This window comes from Amphiura filiformis, chromosome 9, assembly GCF_039555335.1.
Source record: "Amphiura filiformis chromosome 9, Afil_fr2py, whole genome shotgun sequence".
Taxonomy (NCBI): domain Eukaryota; kingdom Metazoa; phylum Echinodermata; class Ophiuroidea; order Amphilepidida; family Amphiuridae; genus Amphiura; species Amphiura filiformis.
In genome coordinates, this window is record NC_092636.1 from 69,972,976 (window position 1) to 69,999,028 (window position 26,053).

The 26,053-nt window shown below is 37.6% G+C and overlaps 1 protein-coding gene across 2 annotated transcripts in view; it reads left to right on the forward strand.

Moving 5' to 3' along the window:
• The window catches only part of LOC140161400 (calmodulin-binding transcription activator 2-like), a 108,345-nt gene extending 83,702 nt beyond the window's left edge, over window positions 1-24,643 (forward strand). The window contains exons 9-23 of one of the 2 annotated variants that reach the window (XM_072184916.1): window positions 39-1,369; window positions 1,831-1,957; window positions 2,069-2,203; window positions 2,754-3,042; window positions 3,841-3,916; window positions 7,029-7,632; window positions 9,299-9,444; window positions 10,334-10,485; window positions 11,201-11,385; window positions 12,695-12,759; window positions 13,335-13,409; window positions 14,805-14,998; window positions 15,755-15,835; window positions 19,059-19,084; window positions 21,584-24,643. In XM_072184916.1, the coding sequence (XP_072041017.1) occupies window positions 39-1,369; window positions 1,831-1,957; window positions 2,069-2,203; window positions 2,754-3,042; window positions 3,841-3,916; window positions 7,029-7,632; window positions 9,299-9,444; window positions 10,334-10,485; window positions 11,201-11,385; window positions 12,695-12,759; window positions 13,335-13,409; window positions 14,805-14,998; window positions 15,755-15,835; window positions 19,059-19,077 (3,479 nt within the window). In that variant the 3' untranslated portion in view covers window positions 19,078-19,084; window positions 21,584-24,643. The remainder of the gene's footprint in view (window positions 1-38; window positions 1,370-1,830; window positions 1,958-2,068; window positions 2,204-2,753; window positions 3,043-3,840; window positions 3,917-7,028; window positions 7,633-9,298; window positions 9,445-10,333; window positions 10,486-11,200; window positions 11,386-12,694; window positions 12,760-13,334; window positions 13,410-14,804; window positions 14,999-15,754; window positions 15,836-19,058; window positions 19,085-21,583) is intronic. The other variant, XM_072184915.1, reaches the window with a different exon arrangement.
• The last annotated feature ends 1,410 nt before the right edge of the window (window positions 24,644-26,053 follow it).

Here is a 26,053-nt window from a genome sequence, read left to right on the forward strand (position 1 = left end):
AGCTTGTTTATAAAAGTCTCCCTTTCCTTACTCCCTAGGTGGTGTAACTCCTTTGACTAGCCCACAACCTGAAATCAAGACAGAAGATTCTCCGCAAGATGGAGCTAAAGCCTGTCAGTCATGTAGTAGCAGACCTCAACAACAACAGATCATGCCTCTTGTCATTGTTGTCAGCAATGCTAATGGCTCTGCCAGTGCCGGACCTCCAGTCTTCACCGTGGCTAAGACCGGAGGCTTGCGAACCATCACCCCTCTTGTATCTGTTCTTCGCAGCGCACAGAACATCAGGCAGCCAGGTGTCAGTGATGCTGTGTGCTTGAACCTGGAGCCTAGCCCAGTTGGAAGCAGTACTTCCTCCAGTGAAGATGTTACAGTTATTTCCCCTACTCCATCTGATAATTCACAGGGACCAAAATCAAGTGACTCGCCTGGTAGTGCTAAGGATCTTAGTCCATTGAGCGCTTCAAGTGGTAGGAAAAGTAAGAGTAAGAGCGGACCAAGAACAACAAGCAGAATCACCACGGAGGAGTCTCCAGAGTTACGGAGAATGGTGGACAACGACCCCAATTTGACAACTATTCAGAATCGGTTTAGAAATACAACGGAGCAAGCGGTACCGTCTCCACTTCATGAATATTTCAGACATCAGTTGGATAAGAGGAAAGAAAAGGAGGTGTCAATGGAATCTCAGAGTGCGATGTTAGCGCCCTCTTTGTCTACTACGACTCGAATGGAAGGAGTCACACTGGCTCCTATGACCACTACACCATCAAATATGTCAAGCGTGACAGCAGACTGTCATGCTAATGTCCCCATACCAACTACAATGTACGGTCAAACTCACCAAGCTTCTGTAAATATCCCTCCGGCACAAAACGCCAACTTACTTGGCAATTTTCCTGCGATACCAGTTACTGCGCAAAGTGGAAATTCCGTTTTTGGCAATACGGCACAATCCATGCGATTCAACTTCAACCCTCCTCAAACACAAGCACCTGGCGTTTTGCCCATGAATACACAGATGTACACACCCCAACCTATGTCTCATGACGTGGGGTCCCTACCAAACTTGGACATTGATTTGGACTTTGATACAGAACTGTTTGATACTCCATTGAGAGACATCAATCCCAGCACATTGACAGGTCCAGGAATGCAAACCAACAACTCAGTGCAATCACATTCCTCAACTTCAACAGGGTCAAATTTTAATCAGGGTCATCAGAATTTACAGAATCTTAGGTTGGAGGAGCCATCAGGCAACAGTGACACTACCATGGCAAGTTTGTCCATGACAACTGGAAGTCAACTCCAAGAGAATCAGTTGGTATCTGTGACAGAGTTCTCTCCAGATTGGTCCTACCCAGAGGTAAAGCATTTCTTTTCATTTCAAAACTATACAAGGAAGCATATCGGTCCAGTCCAGGGATGCAAGTTTTTCTGCTTTTGCAGGAATTCCTGCTTTCATGAAGTCCAAATTCCTGCACTTTTCTTTATCTGCAGCCTGTTTTGGAGGCTTTTGGCCCAGATTCACACACTTTGCAGGCTTTTTCCTTTAGGTCAGCTTGCATCCCTGTGGGTCAGAATGTGTACATTTGTTTATTAATTGTTTTAATATCACACTGCATCAAAGGGTATAAAGATTAGTCTGACGAATAATCTAGGATATGGGCTCACATTTAATTTATGATCAACTTAGCCTGTTAGCACAGATTGGGCCAGTTTTGGGGCATTGCAGATGTGTAATTGCATGCTCTGTGTAAAAGTTAAAAGAATAAAGAATAGTATTTAATTGTTTTGGTTATTGTTTTCTATTGTTTTGCATTACAGGGTGGTGTGAAAGTGTTGGTGACAGGTCCATGGCATAACACCAATGCCAACTACCAGTGTTTATTTGACAGCTTTGGTGTCCCTGCATCCCTCATACAGAATGGTGTATTAAGATGTTACTGTCCAGGTGAGTGTTTGAGTATCTAGATGTTTGAAAGGATTACAAAGTGCATGAGCAAATCTGTTTTTCTTGGAGAATTATTTTTCATATTTGTCTCTTTATATTTTACTTGTGCAGCTCATGAGGCAGGACTGGTGACTCTGGAAGTTTCGTGCAATAATGTGGTGGTGTCTAAGTCGGTAGTATTTGAGTATAAAGCACGCAGTGCACAGCAAAACCCTAGTACACAACACGAGTGGCTCTCGTTAGAAGGTAAGCGCGAACTCCAACATTGTCTTTTGTCTTGATATTGTCCTTTGAAAATATGCAAGGTGTAAAATTCTATCTTGGACATGGCTTATAGTATTATATTCAGAGATGTGACAGAAGAGCTCCCTATAGGAATTTTTATTATGTTTCATTGAAATCACAAAACTGAAAGAATGTTGACAAAAACTGAAAAGGCTGAAGAATATACCAGTACTGTCTAAATTTTAAAATGCAGATTTTGGGCTCAAACAATAGTAGGGAAGTGTTTTGTAAAGTTGGCAGGTGTGTGGTAAGAAGTTAAAAAGTAATGTTGTCATGTGCTTGTGGCCCTTGAACATGTATAACACAAAACTGCCAACAGGTTACATAAGAGGTTTTGCTTCCACACCTTGCTGTCTCAAAGTCTGTTGCATCTAGGCCAGTACCTTGCTTGAGAACATGTCGGGGAGGGGGGGGAGTCTTCCAGGTTTCTTTTTACCATGTTTCCATGACCATATTTGTATAATATCACTACAAAACCATCTGAAATTTTGTTCAACTTTTCTTTTCACAGAGAACCAATTTCGTATGGCAATATTAGAGAGACTGGAACAAATGGAGAGGCGAGTTGGTGCCAAGAATGCACATCAACAACAGAGGCCAAGAGGAGGTCAGCATATGACGTTTGAAGATCGCGTAGTGAGTATCTGTGAGAGACTCATGGAGTCTGCAAGGACAATGCCTCTGCAGCAGCATCAGTCATCTAATATGAGAATGGACCAGGCAGCTCGTGGGATGACACTACTTCATCTAGCGGCAGCTTTGGGTTACTTTAAACTCATTGATATCTTGGTCAGGTGGAAGTAAGTACCACACCCTTAACCCCATGAGAACTACCTGCCTATTGGTCAAAAAGGAGTTTTCATTATCAATTGGACCAATCAGCAACATTGTTAGAATAATTTCACCACACAAAAAATGGGGTGAATTATTTGCAAAACTCCTTTCTGATTGGTGATTAAAATGAAGATATCATGTAATTGACCAATTAGAGGCAATGTTAGATTGTCAGGTAGTGCTCAGGGGGATAAACTAAAGAGATGCGGACTATTCACAAACATGTAAAGTCCCATCATCACTCTGTTAATGAGGGCTGATCGTTCCATGAAGTGCGACAGACGAAACTGCTACGCACATATCGCATATTTTGACGGCCTTAAGCGTAAATGCGAATACAAACAACACTCTGTTGCATGTACGCGAAAAGCACACAATGATGAATATGCAAGAATTCACAACAAACAAAGCACAGGGACTTTGGCTGTTTTGAATAGTCTATAGTTTATGATCTCACTGTGCCAGTGATGTTTTCCATAATATCCTGGTCTATGGAGAATGCCAATGGTTTTAGTCTTACATCCATTTGTGATCCATGTGTGCTTCCTGCATCAAAGACTGTGGTATACTCAGGGTATATCAATCCACGCATCAAAGAAATCAAACTTTTTTGTGCTGAAAAAATGCTGACTCTGGGATATAACATTAATGCGCAATTTATACATTCCTCAACATGAATAATTGGTTCCTTTTGTAGATCATGATCACCCTGATCTGGTGTTAACATAATTCTCACATAACAATATGGTTTCTCTCTTATGCAGGAATGAACGTCATGGTTTGTTTCTAGAATATGAAGTTGATGCTATGAATGTGGACCACTTTTCCTGTACACCACTGGTAAGCTTGTTATGTAATATTTTATTTTTGAATTTGGTATGTATTTCCTGGGTAATATTACATTGAAATTTATATAATGGAAAATATTTTGGTTAAAAGAATCTGTTAGCTAATCTCAGGAGGAGTAAACAATCTTACATTTCAATTTCCATTGTCACATGCATTCAACACGGGGTGTTAATTACAGGGAATATCTTAAAGTTTGTTCGGCTTATAATTGGCGAAACAAATAAGACTCATAACATTGTGTATTGATATAGAATAGTAGTTGGCTGCAGCACTTACACTAGTTGCACATTGCATAATGCGTGGCTGGCGCATGCTTATGTGAATTTATGCGAGTGGAAGTTGGGACTCTCCACCAATAATTTTTCCACTTATAAGCCGAACGATGCATGATGGATAGTTACTATATATTGGTTTTAGTATATGGCTCAAAATATGCTAAGGTGTCATATTATAGCCATATATTTTGACATCTTTTTTTTAAAATAATAATTATAGAAATGGAATATTTGCTAGTTTAGTGGCAAGTTTAGGTAGTAAAGACATAGCATACACAATTTAAGTAAAATCCTTTCACTCTAAATAATAAAAAAAATAAAAATAGCTGTAAAAATGCCTATTTTTACACTTTTATTTGTAACATGCCAAGAGACGCCTTTTTTCAACAGCTTTTAATTTTTTTATGGATCCTTATAGAAATTCATGTGACCTGTTTCCCAAAATGGTGCAGTAAACCAATCAAAAAAACAGAAAGAGGCATTATGAATTATAAGTTAACAGATCAAAAAAAGGATTTAAAAGTTTGCCTTGCGTATGTTACTATTGTCTGTCAAACTTTTGATTGATTTTGAAGTCCCTCAGTTTTTTATAAACAAAGACTTGAAGCATAAACTAAAGGGTAAATCTATTGTAAATAACTTCATTTCTCCATATTATAATCAATTTGTAAGTGGCTGCCATCTTTTTGAACATATAACAATTTTAAAATTTTTCTTGAAATGTCTGTCAAATAGTAACATACGCAAGACGGTGCTGTAATTCCTGCTAAACTAGGGTGATACAGCTAATTATGCTACATGACATAGCATTTAGCTCCACCTAGCTTTGTGGCACTATCACTTTGTGAGGAGAAGATTTTTTGATGACACAATCCATTTTAAGTGTTGTCTGTCAAACATTTGTACGCAAGTAACATACATAAGATTTGTATGTGTCTGTCAAAAGTAACATACGCAATACGTTTAAAAAAATTAAAAATCACTTGATGTTCACATTATGATGATAGTTTAGAGTTTATAAAAGTGTTTTAAAGAAGGCTAGAAAATTAAATTTGTGAAGTAAATGGTCTATAACTTATCTTTCTTTTAGTGTATTATGAACGATATATGTGCATACTATAATTTAAACCTGGTTGGAGACCAAAAGAAAAGAGCTGGAAAAATAATTGTGTGTTACACTTTTATGACACCTTAGCTTATTTTGAGCCATATTATTGTAACAGAGGAGCAATCTGAAAGAGTTTTCTATCGTGATAAAATATCAGGAGAATTCTCTGTACTCATTTCATTTGTATAGGAGAAATATAATGTTGCATGGCCATATACGAGGGGGTATCAAAAAGTTTTAGAAATTGCCCAGAAGTGAAAGAGCTATATCAATGAAATTTTGTCAGTGCAATCACTGGTCCTTATGTACAGTATGGTGCAAAAATGGTCTCATAAGTATGTTTACTTTTTTTACAGGAGCTAGATGTCACTACCTGCCTATGTAACCACATAACCAGCAAAATGGAGAAAATTGAGGCATGCAGCATGATTAAGTTCCATTTTAAGGGTTACAGTGCCCAGAAAATCTGTGATGAAATAAAAATTCCTTTTCCAAAAAGCGACAGTGACATATCACAATCACCATTGAAGATAACTTTCATTTCATCATCAATTTTCTAGGCACTGCAACCCTTCAAAAGCAGGATCTTAATAATGCTGCTTGCCTCAATTTTCTCAATCTTGCAGTTTATGCGCAGTAACTGGGGCAGCAGGTTATTGGCATCTAGTGTCACCTGTAAAAAAAGTAAACATACCTATGAGACCATTTTTGGACCATAATGTACATAAGGACCAGTGATTGCACTGACAAAATGTCATTGATATAGCTCTTTCACTTCTGGGCGATTTCTAAAACTTTTTGATACCCCCTCGTACTGTGCAATCACTGACATGCGTACTGATGCAGAACCATGCCGGTTCTATTTTGGTGTAAACCTGTTTTTCATCTTATATTCTAATTCAGTTGGTGTGTTTTGTTTCACCTATAAATTATGACACGATAGTGGATAGTTATATAAGACAGTGAGCATGCCGTAACGCAACAGAAGAATGCTTGTAGATCCTCAATGATCGCGCGATAATGCGTTCGCTTAATACATGGGCGCGAATTAAGAACGTGGTTTGGTGACTTGGATGTTTGTGGCAGTTTCGTTCATTTAAAACAATGGGGATGTCCTGACAAAAGTAACTTTATTTTTTCTGAAAAAAGGGCAGGTTTTTATTATTATACTAAACTGAATAAGAATGAGAATAAAAGATAGGATTTTGTCTTTTGATCGACTATCCAATATTGTGTCATAATGGATGGGCTGGCCAATATTTTTATCGTAATTAGCGGTATCCACTACTCAAAATATTGGCCAGATCATTCATTATGACATGATATTGAAAGGCAAAAGACAAAATCCTATCTTTTATTCTCTAATTAACCTACTTGACTGTTGAAACTCAGTCAGTATAAGAGGGAAATACCAGGGGAAGAGTTTTACTATTGGATATTTTTAATTTGTAAAGCAGAATATTCAGGCTTTTTTACTCCAATGGAAAAAACAAACGCTGATACTTATAATATTCCTGATGGAGTAATTATTGTGACCCTCAAGCAGAATTTACTTTATGATATTAAAATATCAAAGTCCTGGAACTTAAAATTTGTAAAACAAACAAAACAAAGTGTTTATGTTACTGTAGTATTTCTAAGATGAAATAATATGCACATTTATCTTCAAATAGTTGTTTGTTTGTTTCATATGAATCCATGTTGTGTGTTTTCAATTCAGATGTGGGCGTGTGCACTTGGGCACAAAGAATCAGCTCTGCTCCTTTACCACTGGTTTCCTGCAGCATTACGTGTCTGCGATTCCCTCGGTCGTCTGCCTGTAGACATGGCAAAGTCTCGAGGTCACACTGTTCTTGCCGACTGTTTGGAGAGATTAGAACTGGAAGGCCAAAGGTTACCATCAAGTCCCAGCTCGATTAGTCAGCCTATTGAGATTCCACAACCAAACAAGAACCACCTAGTCCCTGCTTTCATGGTATCGTCCCCTGCCACGCCCACCCCTGAGTCATCATCAGCATCTGCAATATCACCTCTAGTATTTGACTCGCCTTCACCATCTTCTGGATGTCTCTCTCAGTTATCTATCAGTCCAACATCTCAAGGATTCCTAAGTCCTAACTCAATGCAATCACACAGTCCTTTATTTAACATTGGTGCATCAGACTCTGATGTAGGTGGGTTTGATGAAGCATCAGTGAGAGGATTTGGAAGACGCTCAGGAGCGTCTACGCTGCACCCCAGTACTGCTGGTCAGAGGCACCATTCTTCCTTTGCCACAAATCAGGAGTTGTCAAGTCAACAACTTCTGTGTGGAATAAATACGGGTAAGTGCCAGCTCAAAGTCATCATCGCCTTACTATACATTGATTCGCTTCAAGTTCGGTAGTGATGTCAATGCTTTTTCGCAGTTGCAGAGCAACCGTGTTGACAAACTTCTCTAGTACGCGTGAGTGTATGTGCTGCGTGATTAACTTTATGCACACTATTCACTACTGCGGCCAGCGAAATACGCACATATGTCACTACCGAACTTGGATTGAACCAAATTATACATGGATATCTACAGGACATTGTTGTTGCACTATCTGGTCTATGAAAGGCATCCCACTGTGAGATATATGTGCGGTAGTTCTCCAGTGTGGGTTAGCAGTAAGTTGGCAGCAAGAGCTACCCAGTGTGAGTTAGCAAGAAATTACCCAGTGTGAGTTTTTTTGGGGGGTCCTTGAATCAAAATCAGATTTTATTGACATTCATCTTACAACAAGATACAAATAAGTATACAAATAAAGTACAAGAACAATAAAGTTTACAACTATAAAGAATATAATATAAATTAACTAGGCATAGGCCTATTATTTAAATCCCGTTTTTCAAATGCAGTATAAATGAAATTGGCAACTGCATTGGTGGTGTCAAAATCATTGGCACCCATGATAAGAAGAAACTTATCATTTTCAGTTGAATTGTTTCTAACAAAAATATCATCTATTAACGTCATAAATCTATTACGGATATCGTTATATAAGGAACATTTCATAGTGAAGTGAAATTTGTCCTCAATTTCATTGAGATCACAATGTTTACAGATACATGGAATGGAATAAGCATACATAAATCATTAAACATCAGTCACATAACAAATTGACATCACGCATACAAAAGTTCTGTGACCAATTCAAAGCCAAGATCTTGAGCTGCCATGTTCCTAAAATAATGAGTTATCCCAGTGCGAGTTGGCAATGAGTTATCCCAGTGCGAGTTGGCAATGAGTTATCCCAGTGTGAGTTGGCAGTGAGTTATCCCAGTGTGAGTTGGCAATGAGTTATCCCAGTTTGAGTTGACAGTGAGTTATCCCAGTGTGAGTTGGCAATGAGTTATCCCAGTGTGAGTTGGCAGTGAGTTATCCCAGTGTGAGTTGGCAGTGAGTTATCCCAGTGTGAGTTGGCAATGAGTTATCCCAGTGTGAGTTGGCAGTGAGTTATCCCAGTGAGAGTTGGCAATGAGTTATCCCAGTGTGAGTTGACAGTGAGTTATCCCAGTGTGAGTTGACAGTGAGTTATCCCAGTGTGAGTTGACAGTGAGTTATCCCAGTGTGAGTTGACAGTGAGTTATCCCAGTGTGAGTTGGCAATGAGTTATCCCAGTGTGAGTTGACAGTGAGTTATCCCAGTGTGAGTTGACAGTGAGTTATCCCAGTGTGAGTTGGCAGTGAGTTATCCCAGTGTGAGTTGGCAATGAGTTATCCCAGTGTGAGTTGACAGTGAGTTATCCCAGTGTGAGTTGACAGTGAGTTATCCCAGTGTGAGTTGGCAGTGAGTTATCCCAGTGTGAGTTGGCAATGAGTTATCCCAGTGCGAGTTGGCAATGAGTTATCCCAGTTTGAGTTGACAGTGAGTTATCCCAGTGTGAGTTGGCAGTGAGTTTTTACATTGTGAGTTAGCAATTTCTACAGTGTGAGATAAACTCATGTGTTATAACCCTTGAATTTCAGGTAAATTTCTTCAGCAAGAGGATGGCAGGACCACCTCTGGCGCTATCTCCTCTGGCCAGGATGTAGGCAGGTCTGATTCCCCCATGCAAATTGATGCTAATATGATGGAAGACGGACTCCTTAATGATTTAGGATATCATAATAAGGTAAGATGGATAGATGTTAAATGGAAGACATGACCTTAATCGACCACACAGGGAGTGTGAATTTCATTTGAAATCTACACACCCTTTGTGGGAGATTAAGATCATGTCTATCATAGGGGTGTATGGGGACAACTTAGGGTGGAATAAGGTCAATATGCAAAAAAAAATTTAAAAACTAATTTTGTCAGCTGGAAGTAATAGATCATTATCAAGGTTGGTCAAAATAATTCATGTGAGAAGGGTCAAGTGGGTGTGAATAAGGTCAAAGGTCACCCAGAGGTCATATACACATTTGTTCTACAAAATTTTGGAAAATGGCTAAATTGTGCATATAACTGCAAGAAATATATTTGGAGGCATAAGAGATAATGTTAAAAAACAAGAAGTCATCCCAGGTTAAAGGTCATCTAGAGGTCAAATTTCTCTGATTTGACTGAAAATATGGGTGGACAAGAACATCCTTAAAATCATCTTTTTCCCTGATTTTGTTGAATATTGTCAAAGATCTTGCTAGAAAGAAAGGCATTACTATTCCACAAATATATGGAAAATTGAAGTCTTGGTTATTTTCCGGGTCCATAATTTTGGATATTGTTAAAGGTGTTACAAGAATGACTAGTAGGGGACCAACCAAGCCAAAGGGCTCTAACAGAAATTGAACCAGATAAGTTTGAATGGCTCAAGGTTTGTGCACATAGGTGCCGATGTTGTTCTTTAATTTGAACACTGAACGCTTGAACCAATTTTTGCATGTTATATACAAAAAGAAGAATTTGCATTGATACCTTGTTTGTGGAAAGATACTGAATTGAAATTTGAAGTAATGTATTCTTTGTATGTGTACACCCTACAGCCAAGTAATGTATTCTTTGTATTGTACACCCTACAGCCGGAACAATATCTAACCCTTGCTGAACAGATTCTAAATGCGCTTCCAGCAAGAATCAAGGAGATCAACTTTGCAGACTTCCCCAATCCTGATTTTGACATTCCTTCTATGTCAGCAGATGGAAGTGGGCCAAGTGACATGGACAATTACAGGTGAGTGAGCACTACCTGCCGATCTAACATTACCTTTGATTGGTCAATTATGTGATATCTTCACTTTAATCACCAATCAGAATGGAGCTTTGTAAATAATTCATCCCAATTTTTTTGCGTGGTGAAATTATTCTAACAATGTTGCTGATTGGTCCAATCGATAATGAAAACTTCTTTTTGGCCAATCAGCAGGTAGTTCTCATGGGGTTAAAACAGGGATGTAAGTTTTCAGGATTAATCTAGAATTCCAGATTTTTTTTGGGTCCAAATTGCACTTTTATTTATTTTCAGCCCATTTTGAGGATTTTTAGCCCAAATTTACACAGTTTTTCAGGGTTTTTTCTTCTATGCTACCCAAGGAGATTATACGCAAAGAGCACAATTCAAAATTGCCTTGTGTGTAATGCTACATGGTAAATAATCTATTTTGGATTGTTGCTCATGGAGGGTAATATATAATGTACTCCTGCGTTTATTTGGCAAGAGCCCGAAATGGAACGATAATGTGTAAGTTTTCAAGTTTTTCTTTTCATTACCAACTAGTTTTTAAGGGCTCCCTGAAGTCTTTTTTCTTTGCTTTTACAGGCCCATGAAGGTATTTTATCTTTTGTACGGAACCCCTAAAATCCCAGGCCTCCTAAGACCCTTGGCCCGAGGGTAGCGCACCCCTTACTGGTTTTAATCTTGTGCCGATGTTCTTGTTGCCTTTATATAGGAACCCGTATGAAGTGAGTTCCCCAGCCAGTACATACAGCACAGATTCCTGTCTGCCTAGCCCCAGTAACCTGAGTTTTGAAGACGACAGCTCAACAGCAGACTGGTGTGAGTTCCTTCAAGGCGGACATATGAACAGCACCAATAGACGTGTCATGAGTGCATTCTCACTTCTCAAGCTCAATGGTAAGAAAAGAGGATGTACATGATTCCTGGATGTGTTATTAAATTTGTTCGGCTTATAATAGGTGAAAAAAATGAGACTCATAAAATTGTTTATTGATATTGAATGGCATGCATGCAGTTGGGCGCAGCACTTACACTAGTTGCGCGTTGCGTAATGCATGACTGGCACACACTTAATTTTACGCGAGCATACGTTGGGACTTTATTGACGCGTGCATTAACAAAAACCTAATAATTTTTGCCTATTATAAGCTGAACAAACTTAAGATCCAAGCCAGAAATAAAATCCATTGTACATTGACCAGTTTTTGGTATAGCGTTAGGTCAGCATTATATGTAGAATGAAAAGGTGAATAAAACTGAAATGTGTGAGTCCATATAGATGGATAGTAAAATTCATTACAAGTTATTGATATCCATGTTGCTTGTGTATATAAGGCCAAAAAAAAAAAGGTTTGTCTCAAAGCTCACAAGAAATTTAAAACAAATGCGAAATCGATATTTTTTTTTTTTATTCCCGACTTTTTTTCATGGTATTTTGAGAAAAAAGTCTGATTTTCACCGATTTTTTTCTGGAAAAACTATAAAAAAATAAAAACTATAAAAAAAATTTCCGCATTTGTTTTTTGTCAAATCGTGGGATTTTACAAACGCGCGCGCAAGCTTTGAGACGAACCTTTTTTTTTTTGCCTAATGTGTGTGGACTGGCAACCGTGGAAGTATGCATTCTCCTTCCTAACTAAGGAGACTCCAAGTAGCCTAAACATTCATTCAAATGTGAGTCCATCATCCATAACTTCCATGGTTTGGGGATTAAAAGTTGGATCATATGTTAACGTTTGGATCTGTTGGTGTTCATACATCGGGGTTTGGTGTGGATATTATTGAATATAAATTAAATGAATTCAGATGAGCTGAATAAAAAAAACCAAAAAAAACGCAGTGATTTATAGTGCGCTACGCACAGGCACAACACCTAGACGTTGATCCACAAGCCTCAGCACACTTTACAGGTTGTCGCTGACCACTACGGCCCCACATCATTTCATAAACCATTAAACAACAATTCAGGGACTTCGCTGCTTCAAGAGCGCACACCCTAGACATTCCACAAATGAATCAGGTGTAAAACTGTCAGAGTGTGTGTTCTTCAGGTTAAGTAATATTCATTTTGTCAGATGCCATTAGGTCTAGAGGAAGGGTAATGATAAATCCCATTGATGGAAAATATATATGCTTTGGCATTGTCAAGTTGAATTATGGAATAAACACCTTACCATGTTTTGTGATGTGTTTTTCTTTGTAACAGATGGTGAACAACGGGAACTGTACAAGGCAGCACTGGTCATACAAAATGCATTCCGTCAATATAGGGTAAGCCAGTATAGAGAGATATTGTGGCATTGTTACTTTGTCAGGGCTTCTTCATGTATAATTGGTAATAGATCTGTTTGTTAATCAATATTATAGCGGCATATCAACTCACTTTGCAAGAGTGATTTTCTTAATAATCTTTAACACAAAGTCAGCACAAATGGTCATATGTGACTTTAGGGGTACTTAGTGATCCACAGCCTCATGCCCCAATTTACTCCCAAAAGTTGAGATTTGTAGACCATCAGAAACATTGACTGCATCATGAATGTACATCTGAACTTTCTTGTAGATTCAGTCATTTGACAAAGATATATTGTCCATGTTTTATTTTTGGGCTTTGAAAACCCAAAACTAACGAACTTGCAAGATCAATGAATATCTACCATGCCTTATAAAGAGAATGCTAAAATCACACAATATCACTTTAAGGTGAAAGAAAGATGGTAAGAGCTAGTAAAGGTTTCTAAGTTTGACATTTACATCTAATGTAATCCATCAATAGTAGACGACCTCTGGTGTCAAGAATATGCCTCATATATCTAAATTCATGTGATGTATATTTTGTGTGACAGGGTCGCCAACAGCAGAAGCAAACTGAGTTGGAAGCTGCTGTTATTATACAGAGTTACTATAGAAGATACAAAGAGGTAAGGAAATTATAACAGATATTGACTGGTTCTGAACCTGTGTTTGGGTATGTGGGTGGGGGTATGTGTGTGGGGGGTGACACATTTCTTCAAAAGTAATAGCACACCAAGTTAAAAGCTGCTGTTCTTATACAGAGTTTCTGTACAAAGAGGTAATGTAATTGAAATTGACTGACTCTGAATGTGTGTGTGTGGGTGTAGGTGGGTAGGTGTTTGCAGCCAAAACGAGGTCATATTTGTGGTAACACACCTCCAGTCGTGGACATGCACCTAAACATGGATTGTCCATGTTCTGTCGATAGGTGTAGGATGATTGAAATGACGCTATTTAGAAAACCGCTAGAGTACTTCCTCTCTTGGCGGTATACGAGGTGTATCCCGCTTGGATAGCACGGCAGGAATGTGTGTCCTCGATTGGATAGTACAGTGCTTTTTTACTTTGTACGTCCTCGTTTGGATGCGCTTATAGGCAGGGGAGGTTGGGGGTGACAGGGTTGCCAACAGCAGAAGCAGACCAAGTTGGAAGCTATTGTTATTATACAGAAAGAGGTGAGGAAAATCAAACCTTAAATTGACTGGGTAACTGTACATAGATGCATAGGACCTGCGGATAGTCATGACTCCTGAATTGTGCTTCTATACCCTTTTTTCACTCTGATGTGGCAGTGACGTCAGTATACATTTCATTAGGCGCAGCTTTAAGTAGCTAGGGGATGCTCAAAGCGCTGGCATACGCACACACACATTGTCGTCACTGCCACATCTGTGTGAAAAATATTATAGTCCCCATAGTGTACTGATGAGTTGTTGCAATTGACCACAGTTGGTGGGTTGGCATCCTCGGTTGCTAGTCGGCATCCTCGGTTGCCACATAATACAGGAGGTAATTCCTTGTGATTGGGGACACACCATCAGATGTGAATTTCTGTGAAAATCACTCAATACCTAGGCCTATATAATTATACTATGCACTTGGGACTGAAAAGCATGTTTTAAAAATAACAACTAAAATGTGACGCAATCGGGTCCATAGAGGCCAAAGGTGGCAAATTTGAAATGGAGATAAAGGCAAAAAATATGGAGTAAAAAACAATAAAATACATAAGAAAATAGACATCACAAAACTTCATAACTTTTGAACCAACTATGCTAGACCTTATTGTTTTTAGTATATGAAAGCATGGTGTTTGTATAAGGTAATCATTACAGTAACTCCATTTTTAAAAATGCCTCTTGTCCCACTTTTGTAGATCTTGTCACAAATAGGACAACTTTGTTTAGCTTTTAACCATTTTTTGTTTTTTTTCATTTTTCATGTGATAATTTCCTCTATCCTTCTCTTTGTCCCTATACTAAGTTAAACCGTTTTTTTCCATCTTTAATAACAACAAACAGTATATCATTTACAAGGAGATGTCAGATGCTGCTCGTATCATTCAGAGTCGTTTCCGCACCTTGAAAAGCTACCGACATTTTCAGCGCAGTCGCAACGCAGCTATTGTCATCCAGAGCCGTTACCGTAGCTACCGTGCCAAAGAGCAGTATCGTAAGAGTCGTGACGCAGCCATTTTGATCCAACAGAGATTCAGGTATGTGAGGGTTTCAGGTATGCTAGTGTTATTTTAGTTCTAGGTTTTTCGTCATCATAACTTCAACTTGGCCTGAAGAAATATGATTTAAAGGGAAACTTGTTTACAGAATTTACATGTTTGGAGATTATGAATTTGTCTGTGTAGCTGTGCAAGGAGGGAAATTTGTCATGTAGCTGAGTGTTTGTAAGGATGGAGATTAAGAGATGAATTTGTCTGTGAAATCCCGGGTGATACTGGGGTGAACGGGAGCGTGCAAAACTGTCTATTTTTGTCTAAGAATGTTATTGCAAGTGCTCCGAACCTGAGCTAGTTGTAGTGCTGGGGCAATTCTACACGGGTACCGGCTGCACTCAGAAATGCTGGGGGAAAAGGTCCATGTGCGTGGTAAATTTTCCTTGTGCGCTTACTTATGGTGCCGTGTCGATTTCAGTAGATGGACCGGGAATATAGATTACAAAATGGATTATACTTGCATATAAAACACAGGGTAAGTGACAGCGTGCCTATTTTGTGGTTGAGGAATTCTAAAGTGGAATCGTAGTAATTTTCTGGCCTCTAGCCAGCAAATTTTAAGCTTCTGATACAGCATCAACGTGTAAAAATGTTGCAGCAAATCGCGTCAATTGCACTGAGATTTTGCCAAATCTCCTGCTTCTTCCATAGGAGGTGTATGTTTTTAAACTGGAATAGCACAATTTGAAAGCAAATTCACATTTTTATTGTTTCTTCTTTTTTTTTCTTTCTTTGTGACAGGGACAAAAGGATGGCCAGATTAAAGCGACAGCAAGATGCAGCAAGAAAAATCCAACGATTTATCAGACGATACACAAATAGGTAGGTAACAATATGTATTGACGAATAATAGCTAACAATTGTATGAAATTTGAACAGGTGATGGAACAGTCAACATCATTATTTTTAATTAATCTAAAACTGGAACTAAAATTTGTAACTCACTTGGCTACATTGCGTACCATACCATTGGACTTCATCATGCATCTGATTGATGCTGGTGTGATGTCAGAAGACGGGGAGTAACTCACTTTGCTACATTGCGTACCATACCATTGGACTTCATCAGGCATCTGATTGATGCTGGTGTGATGTCACAAGACGGGGAGTAACTCACTTTGCTACATTGCGTACCATACCATTGGACTTCATCAGGCATCTGATTGATGCTGGTGTGATGTCAGAAGACGGGGAGTAACTCACTTTGCTACATTGCGTACCATACCATTGGACTTCATCAGGCATCTGATTGATGCTGGTGTGATGTCACAAGACGGGGAGTAACTCACTTTGCTACATTGCGTACCATACCATTGGACTTTATCAGGCATCTGATGGATGCTGGTGTGATGTCAGAAGACGGGGAGTAACTCACTTTGCTACATTGCGTACCATACCATTGGACTTCATCAGGCATCTGATTGATGCTGGTGTGATGTCACAAGACGGGGAGTAACTCACTTTGCTACATTGCGTACCATACCATTGGACTTCATCAGGCATCTGATGGATGCTGGTGTGATGTCAGAAGACGGGGAGTAACTCACTTTGCTACATTGCGTACCATACCATTGGACTTCATCAGGCATCTGATTGATGCTGGTGTGATGTCACAAGACGGGGAGTAACTCACTTTGCTACATTGCGTACCATACCATTGGACTTTATCAGGCATCTGATGGATGCTGGTGTGATGTCAGAAGACGGGAGTAACTCACTTTGCTACATTGCGTACCATACCATTGGACTTCATCAGGCATCTGATTGATGCTGGTGTGATGTCACAAGACGGGGAGTAACTCACTTTGCTACATTGCGTACCATACCATTGGACTTTATCAGGCATCTGATGGATGCTGGTGTGATGTCAGAAGACGGGGAGTAACTCACTTTGCTACATTGCTTACCGTACCATTGGACTTCATCAGGCATCTGATTGATGCTGGTGTGATGTCACAAGACGGGGAGTAACTCACTTTGCTACATTGCGTACCATACCATTGGACTTCATCATGCATCTGATTGATGCTGGTGTGATGTCAGAAGACGGGGAGTAACTCACTTTGCTACATTGCTTACCGTACCATTGGACTTCATCAGGCATCTGATTGATGCTGGTGTGATGTCACAAGACGGGGAGTAACTCACTTTGCTACATTGCGTACCATACCATTGGACTTTATCAGGCATCTGATGGATGCTGGTGTGATGTCACAAGACGGGGAGTAACTCACTTTGCTACATTGCGTACCATACCATTGGACTTCATCAGGCATCTGATTGATGCTGGTGTGATGTCACAAGACGGGGATGGTCTTGTGATACCGAGTACCATGTGTGTAGCAATTGGAAACGGAGTCCCTTTTCTGGTCATCTGACGTCACACATCAATCAGAAGTCTGATGGTATCGGATGCAACATAGGAAAGTGAGTTGCAAATGGTCAGTTCCAGTTTAAATTAATTTCAAAAAATAATGTTTTAAACATTGGATGTATGTACATCAAGGTTGTTCTTATGATATCTGCATGTATTCTGGACTCCATTTGAAAGATATTGACCTATTTCTTTTGTGTACAAAATAGTTATACAGCAATTAGATAATAAACCAACAAAGGTACTAAACTGAACACATCATGATAGTGTGCAATGTAGAAAAGAATGGTATTTACAAGCAAAAAAATGGATGACAAAGTTGTTCAAAAGATTTTTTGTGCGTTTTTTGTTTTAAATCAATAAATTCTATAATTTTAACCTACTCTGCACTCAAAGTGAATAACTGTGATTTGAGGCACATTTTACCTTAAACCTAACTCTAAAAAAATTAAAAATTAAATAGAAATAAAGAACAGCATGCCGCATTTTGGTTTCCTGTCTATTTATGCGAAACTTTTTTAATTTGAAGTTCTTTTAAGCAAGTTCAGAGTGTTTACAAGAAGTTACTTAATATCCTTGGCACTGAATCCACTGGGATACAAATAATGAAATGCTACACAATGTATCCAAAATGAGATTTATTGGTGAAAGGCCTATTCAATGATCCCAGCAAAGGTGTAAAAAATTGAAATTGTTTATAAATTGCTTAAAAGTGAAGGATAGGTCTTTAAAGTTGTCATTAGGTATTTTTGAAATTAAAATTTGGCAAAAAAATGAGGAAATCATCAGTATTGACAAAGTTGAAGCCCCATTCAAATATGTGTAGCAGATTCATGGAAAACAATACATAGCTTTCAGCTTAACCAGTAGTAGGCGTAGCACATCTATAACACTAGCAAAGGTGATAAAAATCTGCATTTTGATGAGTTGATCACCGGATGAACAAATCACTGAATAGGCCACATAGGTTTATAAGTTCAAATTGTAGTACATTATATGAGAGTCCTGTAGTTACATCAACTCACCATGTCCTAAACATTATGTAACATGACTATATTGGACATGAGTTATATGATCATCCAGATGAACGAATTACTGAATAGGCCACATAAGTTTATAATCCAGTTATAAGTTCAAATTGTAGTTCATTATATGAGAGTACTGTAGTTATATCAGGTCATCATAAATGTGTCCTAAACATCATGTAACATGACCATATCTGACATACATTTCAAAGGAAAACTTACAACAATGAGTCCGTGGTCATAACATTGTATACACTTGTTTTTAACATTATATTTTGATTCATGAAACATAATATGTGTTGTTATTTTTTCAAGCAAGATATTTGTTTCAGTAAGTGAAAAAGTAAGAACTTCCTAACTCAAAATTTATGTTTCAAGATAATTATATTTTTTAAATATCTGATACATTTTTCTTCCTTGATATCAATTTTATCTGATATGGAAAGTTATTTTCTTCAATTTTGTTGACAATATTTGTTATTTCGCTTGGGACTAACTGTTTTGGTGGAAAAAATGTGAGTGTGGAAATTTATTTTTGAAAAAAAAAAGTAGTTGGAAACTGAATGATGGGGTGTGAAGATTTGTCATGTTTTTGTCTGTGTCATTGTTACTAATCATTGTCACATTCCATTTCTAACATTTTAAGACTATTCTGGGATGTTTGATCACATGGTGAGTGGCCATTGCCATTTAATGTTTAAACATAGATCCTGCCTATTTTTGGAGCACCTCTTTGTATATTATGGGTCTGAAATTTGAGATAATTGTCTTTCTTTAATGTTGTTTTATACTGTTCAGGTATATTTGCTTAGCACTCATTGTTTCAATGCATGTTAAGTTCTGCTTTTTGAGGAATGATCACTTTTTGTATTTCTAAAATATGATAGATTCAACTTTGAATTTGGAGAGAAATGGTATCCGTTGCTTTACATTTCAACATATTTAGATGTGATATGTTCTTGTTATCCCTATTAAGCTAGATATCGGTATTACTTAATAACCCCATGAATACTACCTCTTGATTGGCTACAACAAGGCTATATAATTGTGATATACATGTATTGGGCCAATCAGCAACATGGTAAGAATGGTGGTAGGGCTGAAGAGAATTGTGCTGAAATATAAAGAAGCTGTATTTTAATTGGTCACTCAGATGAAGATATCACAAAATTAACCAATCAGGAATCCTGTAAGGAAGGCGGTTATTGTTAGCTACTTGAATTCTGCATACAGACCGCAAAAGAATTAAGGCACCAGTTATTATCACCTCTGTATATCCTTAGCAAAGACAGATATGTGATAATCAGAACCAGCAGCCAATACCTGCATCTTTTAGCGCGGATACAAGACCTCATTCTATGAAATTGGTCAAGAAATAAAATTCCAAGGAAGATACAAAATCAAGAGGTGCGGTTTACTCTTTCCATGGATTTTAGATCACTGTTTCTTTAATTTTCAAAACAGTTTGAACAAATGAGGTCTTCCAATTATAATGAAAGACAGATAGAAAGAGTAAATCATGTCTAACGTCAGGGCAAAGGCGCGTCGTGATTGGTTGCTGACCTGCGCAGAACGGCATTTTCTGTCTAGTTGTCAGAATTTCAGACGCGAACTAGTCTTTTTATCTCTGTCTTTCATTATAGAGCTAAAGGGTACAGGTACTGGCTGCTGGTTTTAATTTGAACATATTTGTCTTTGTGCCTGGTATACATGGGGGAACATAATTGGTACCTTAATTCTTTTGTGGTCTATATTGGATGTTTTTTAATTGCTACATATTGATCACATTTTGGTTCAATCTCCAAGTGGAGAAATAAAAGTTTAGATATACCCGGTATAGTTGACAATGTCACCCGGCCAACAATTCACAGCAAAAACTCCACTGCCACTGAAATAACAATATGATTAAAGTTTAGGGTAATTTTGTAGGTCAATTTTGAAAGACAAAACAAAAATTAATTGTTGCCCACATCCTAGTATAGTTTGTAAAGACTTGCAATTTGTTAGGGTTCCAGCAGGTTCACAAATAACCAAAAGAGAGGTTACAGATGGTAATATAGATAGAGAAAAATAGAAAATGAGAAAGCTGGGGTGAAAGATGGTTGTACTTATTTATGAAGGTTTAAACTTTGGTTCACAACACAGAAAACTTGCTCACTTGAAATATTTTGGTTGTTTAACTCTCTCCACAATTAGGGTGTTGACAGCTGACAACAAGTTTTAATTTTTTTTTTAATTTAAAAAGTTCAGAATTGTAAATTTTCATGACCATATTTAGAATGATCATGAAAAATGCATTAAAATGAGTATAAACAAGCCTAGTATTGATTCAGTGGTTCTTAAGATAGCTCTTGATATTTTGAAAAAATATCTCGTGACTTGGGACTTTTTATGTTGAAGCGTATAGCTAGCACACAGAGCCTACAACCTTCACCAGCATAACCATTGAGTATGTCAATGCATTGTGAATCTTTGTTACAGTACTTGCTGGTCTAGTATTGTCTTATTGTTATAGATTACATGTTTATCTTGAATCTATGCAAAAACACTACACAAAACACCTATTGTCTTACATCTATGTCGTACATGCCTTGTTTTGTATTTTAAGCATCACTGGTCGATTGCGTAGTTGAAAATGTCAATCCATTCTTCCTCTCTGCATTTTTGCTTCTATTTGTGTTTCATGATTGCCGAAATGTTAATTGACTTTGTTTCATAGTCAGAAGTAGAAATACATTTCATGCGCATGTGTGGTGTATTTTTTCATCTCATAGTGAAATGTTGTAAATTGAATGCAAGAAGATCCTAAGTGCATGATAATAATAAAGCACTAAGCACTTGAGCACTTCTTGCACTCAATCAACTCAATAGTGTCTCACATAGTTGACAATAATTTGCATGGTGTAAGTAGATAGTAGTATAGTTTGTTCAGCTTATAAATGGCAAGATAAACGACTCATAACATTGTGTATTGATATAGAACAGCACCTACGCTAGTTGTGTGCTGCATAATTTATGACTGGCGCGTACTTACGTGATTTTATGCGTAACAAACTTTTGCTAATCATAAGCCAAACAAACTATAGTCGCAGTACAAATTAGTCTTCAAATAAATTTGATTCCATGGTAGTTTCAGTATTGATGCATCTTCATCTTTAATTTTGTTTACAGATCCCGAAATCAGCAACAGCAGCAACAACAGTAACGATAAGAACAGAGTGCAGGTTTTGCGTCTGTAGACAGAAACATTGGACGACGTACAGCGAGGGTGCACACTGTACTTACAGTATGTCCAGCACCTCCTGGGAGATACTGAAGGGATGTTGCAGCCAAACAAAATTGTTTCGCTTGCTCAAGATCGCAATAGTTGGAGAAAGCTTGTAGTCGCCTGCTCCGCAGCCGACTGATGATGATGATGCATCATTGCTACAACGCAGTGATCAATTTTGAGTGATTTGGGCATTGATTATTCATGAAATGAATTCATTCCATTGACCATTGAGTGATTTTTTTAAGGAACAAGAATTGCATCTTACTGATTAGTTTTTTGATATTTACAATGATTATCATCCATGTTAAGTTTACCTAGATGTATCTAGTATCTACCTTGTTAAGAAACCCTCATATTTATAGTGAGGGTGATGTACATGCAGCTGGTATACTGCTATACAGGGTAATTAACATCTCCATGAATTGCCTTCATTTTTTGTTGTTGAGGGAAATGAATTGATTGAATTATTTTTTTGGTCTAAATGAAATTCACATCCCCACTGAGGAAGATTTTGAAATTTCAACCAAATGGGCTATTCCATTTGAAGTCCACCACAGGAGGAATATGAATTTCAAATGGAATGAGCACATTAGGCAGCTCCATTTGAATTTCATACATCCTCTGAGAAAGATTCAACCTGAATCACCCCTGAGGGAGAGTAAGTTTCAAATGGAGCTGCTAATATGTTAATTCCATTTGAAATTCACAATCCCTCTGTGGAAGATCTTAGTGTGAGTTACTTGTGGAGGTAGGGCAAGCAATATAGAGTACCTCTGAATTTGTTCTCCTTGTGCGCAACAAACTTCAATTTTAAAATGTGTACTTGCTTATGATGTGTTGATAATGCATGCTAATCACCACATGTGCAAACCTTAACACTCAAGCTCAAAGATACAAATATTTTGGGCATTTGGTGATACATACTAGAGGTATTCTAACTTGGTCATCTTATATGATGATCCTTTGTACAGTGTTATGCTCAGGGCCATTCTTGGTACAGGTCAAATTGCTTGTCCTTTGTTGATATTAAGATCTTCATAGGTGGACACATTACCACTGATTTCTTAGTGTATATTAAGTCTAGGTCAGTAGATAGACAAATACTTGGCCAATGACTATATTACGTATAGTTCCATGAAACCATTTATATTGTATAGAGTAGTCCTGCCATCATACAGTGTAGTTTTCTATTCAATGTCATCTATTTTTATCGGTATTCTACTAGATATACAATAGCTTTCAAATTTAATTAATGAACTGAAATGTGCAAATATTTGCATTGGAAACTAATTTGGTTTCTTTGAATTAAGAATTAATACACTCTAATGTGGTGCAACAAGAAATTGAATCTTTTACGCAGCACTTTTGAATCTGTCATTGATAATAAATTTTTGTGTATACTTGTATGTACATCTTTTAAAGCTAGTAGGCTGTTGGTATTTTTAAGCCAAGGTGATCACAAGGATTGATAAGCTAAAACATAATTGTTTATGTCCATTGAGTATCTTGGGCTGAGGATATCCTGCACCAAAGGTGTACTGTGATATGATATTTTCATTGGGAGCGTGTAATAAGAAAAGGATCGTGCATTATAAAAGTAAATGAAAATGGCAAGGTTTTGTGGAATGTTAGATATAGAAACCTGATAATGGTTCTCTTAAAAAGAAAATGTATACAAAGTATTGCTTTACAAAGTTGAGCTTATGGTGGAAATTTCTCTGTGATGGGAAAGCCCTTCCCTTCTTTGTCTTTGCCCCTAGATGTGTTCAACAAACACACTGTATAAGTAGTGTGTCTGGTCAGGTTTCACAAAGCTCAAAGGTGGGTTTACAGCATGCAATGAGTTGCCAATAAAGCCTAGACATTGGGCTATTCCAGACACCTCTAATTGAAGACATGATTTCAATCTTCCACACAGGGTGTATGAATTTAAATGGGGTTACCCGAATGGGTGAATCTCCGCCCCCTGTGTGGGAGATTAAGGTCATGCCTGATCATAGGGGGTGTATGGTTTTCAACTGGAATAGCCTGATGCCCAAGACCCATCCTAGTGTTTTAGTGAAATCTGTAGGTGCCATGATAGTGTAAAGCAGCTTAGAGTAAAATTGTAAAGTGTAGGCTATTTTAGAGTACTTGAAGCTACCTCAACAAATTTTTACATATTTGTGGTGTATTATAATCTTGCATTGCTCATTTCCACTAGTTTCTAGTTGGTGTAAATTTGATCATTGTACCTATTATTATTGAACTAAGAATATTTGAATTACTTTATACTTAGGTGTATGCACTATCACATTGGGGTCAGTGCAATAACTATGAGCACCATATGGGGGGGGTAACATTTCAAACAGCATGCCAAAATTGCTTGCCTTACCCCTTCTCAGCCTTTCATAAAATATTTGCTCTCCCCTTCACACATGGCAAATTTTTTTGATCCCAATTTGTAAACCTTAAATAGTCTAGATAAATAATAGTGCAGCCATAAAAATTTGCATATTTAAATGTTATTTACTGTTTTCATACGCCTTTTTAGAGCATTTAGTTAGATGGTATCCCATGAATGTGTGCCAAAATTGCTTACCCCTATTTTTTGGGGATTGCTTAAAAGTTGCTTCCCCTCTTTCGCCCACATAATTTTACCCTCCCCAGCACTCATAATTATTGCACAGCCCCTTGAAAGAATTTGAATATGTGCAATATGAAGCATGGGTACCGAAGATGCAACACACAACATATAAACAGAAAACAAATGCTGTGCTCTTTACTGCATGGGTGGATACCTATGTAGTGCCATGTACACTTTAAGTAGTAGAGCACCCAGTGGAAGCAGAATTTGGCTGTGTATATACTTACTGCATAGTGACAACAACATGTTTGTATGGCACTATGTAAGAAATCTGATATCTGAGAATTAAAAAACTCTCTGACAAATATTTGAAATTAAAAAACAAAAACAAAAACGACAATAAATACAAATAATCAGTCATGAAAATCTTTCTGTATATCAGTAATTACTTAAGCATTGAAAGTGATTGGATCAAATATTCTTTTATGAAAAAAAAAATCAATGCACTTAGATTTACTCCTAACTTGAAAAATATCACACTTTTAGTGAAGAGTTTTTTTACTTGTTATTTTTCATTTTTGATACAAGTAGCTTTATTATCACTGCCAACCACTCAAAAGAATAATGGAATTGCTCAGGTCTACCAAAAGTGGACATGTGATCAGGAGTTTCTCAGTTTTATGAGATTGAAAAAAGTGAGATGACCCATTCCATGTCAACTCAGGGATGTGCACCGCAGCACCTCTTCAATTTTTTTTTTTCTGTGTGGTGGTAGATATTGATGAGAAAGTAAAATTTCGAAAATTTGAGCTTCATACTCCATTTCGTTTTCCTTGGCATTAATTTGAAATTTAGGGGGGTCAGCGTAAAAAATGTGTCGCAACGCGAAAGACAACGTTTGGAGGTCCATAAATGTATAAAGGAAACCATTTACAACTTTGAAAACTATGTATTCTGGGGTACTTATTTGTGTAGAATTCAAATCTGGCATCAGAAAACTTGTCCAACTCCTTTACTTTAAATATATTGAGGGCCCTCAAAATGCAACTGACATCCAGGTTTTCAGGAGGTCAAAACTCCAAAAAATGTAAAATTAATTTTACTGTCCATTTTTTTGCCAAAAATCTAATAGGCCCTTTGGTAAGGACATTACTCTCTAATCAATAAATGAGACTATTAAATTACTTTTACTTTTGAGATTTTGATATCCCCAAAGTTGTACATTTTTGTTGCATTTTGAGGGCCCTATAAACCAATGTCAAGGATTTTGCCCCACCATCAACTTGAATATGTTGAAGAAATGTCCCCAGGATACATACTTTCAAAGTTGAAGATATTGGCTTTGGAACTCATGGACCTTCAACACATCAGTAAGGTTTGCATTCTCCATAGAGTTGTACACATTTTGATTTATTTTTGACGCTGACCTCTAAATTTCAAATTGATGCCACGGAAAACTAAATGGAGTATGAAGCTCAAATTTTCGGATTTTACTTTCTCAAACATCTACCACCACACAGAAAAAGAAAAAAATTGAAGAGGTGCTGCGGTGCACATCCCTGGAGTTGACATGGAATGGGCCAGATGTCAAGTTTTAAGATAGCATTTTTATTGTGGAACAATTTTCCAACACAACAGTTGGATTGCAGTTTGGAATTAAGTCACAATTGTTTTATGGTGTGATTGAAATTGAATGCGCTGTAATGATGCGCACAAGCAAGCAACCATCGCCACAGCACCTATTAAACTGTGCAGTAACAATTACTAATGATGTGCCCATTTGTGTGATATATTTAGGGTTTCT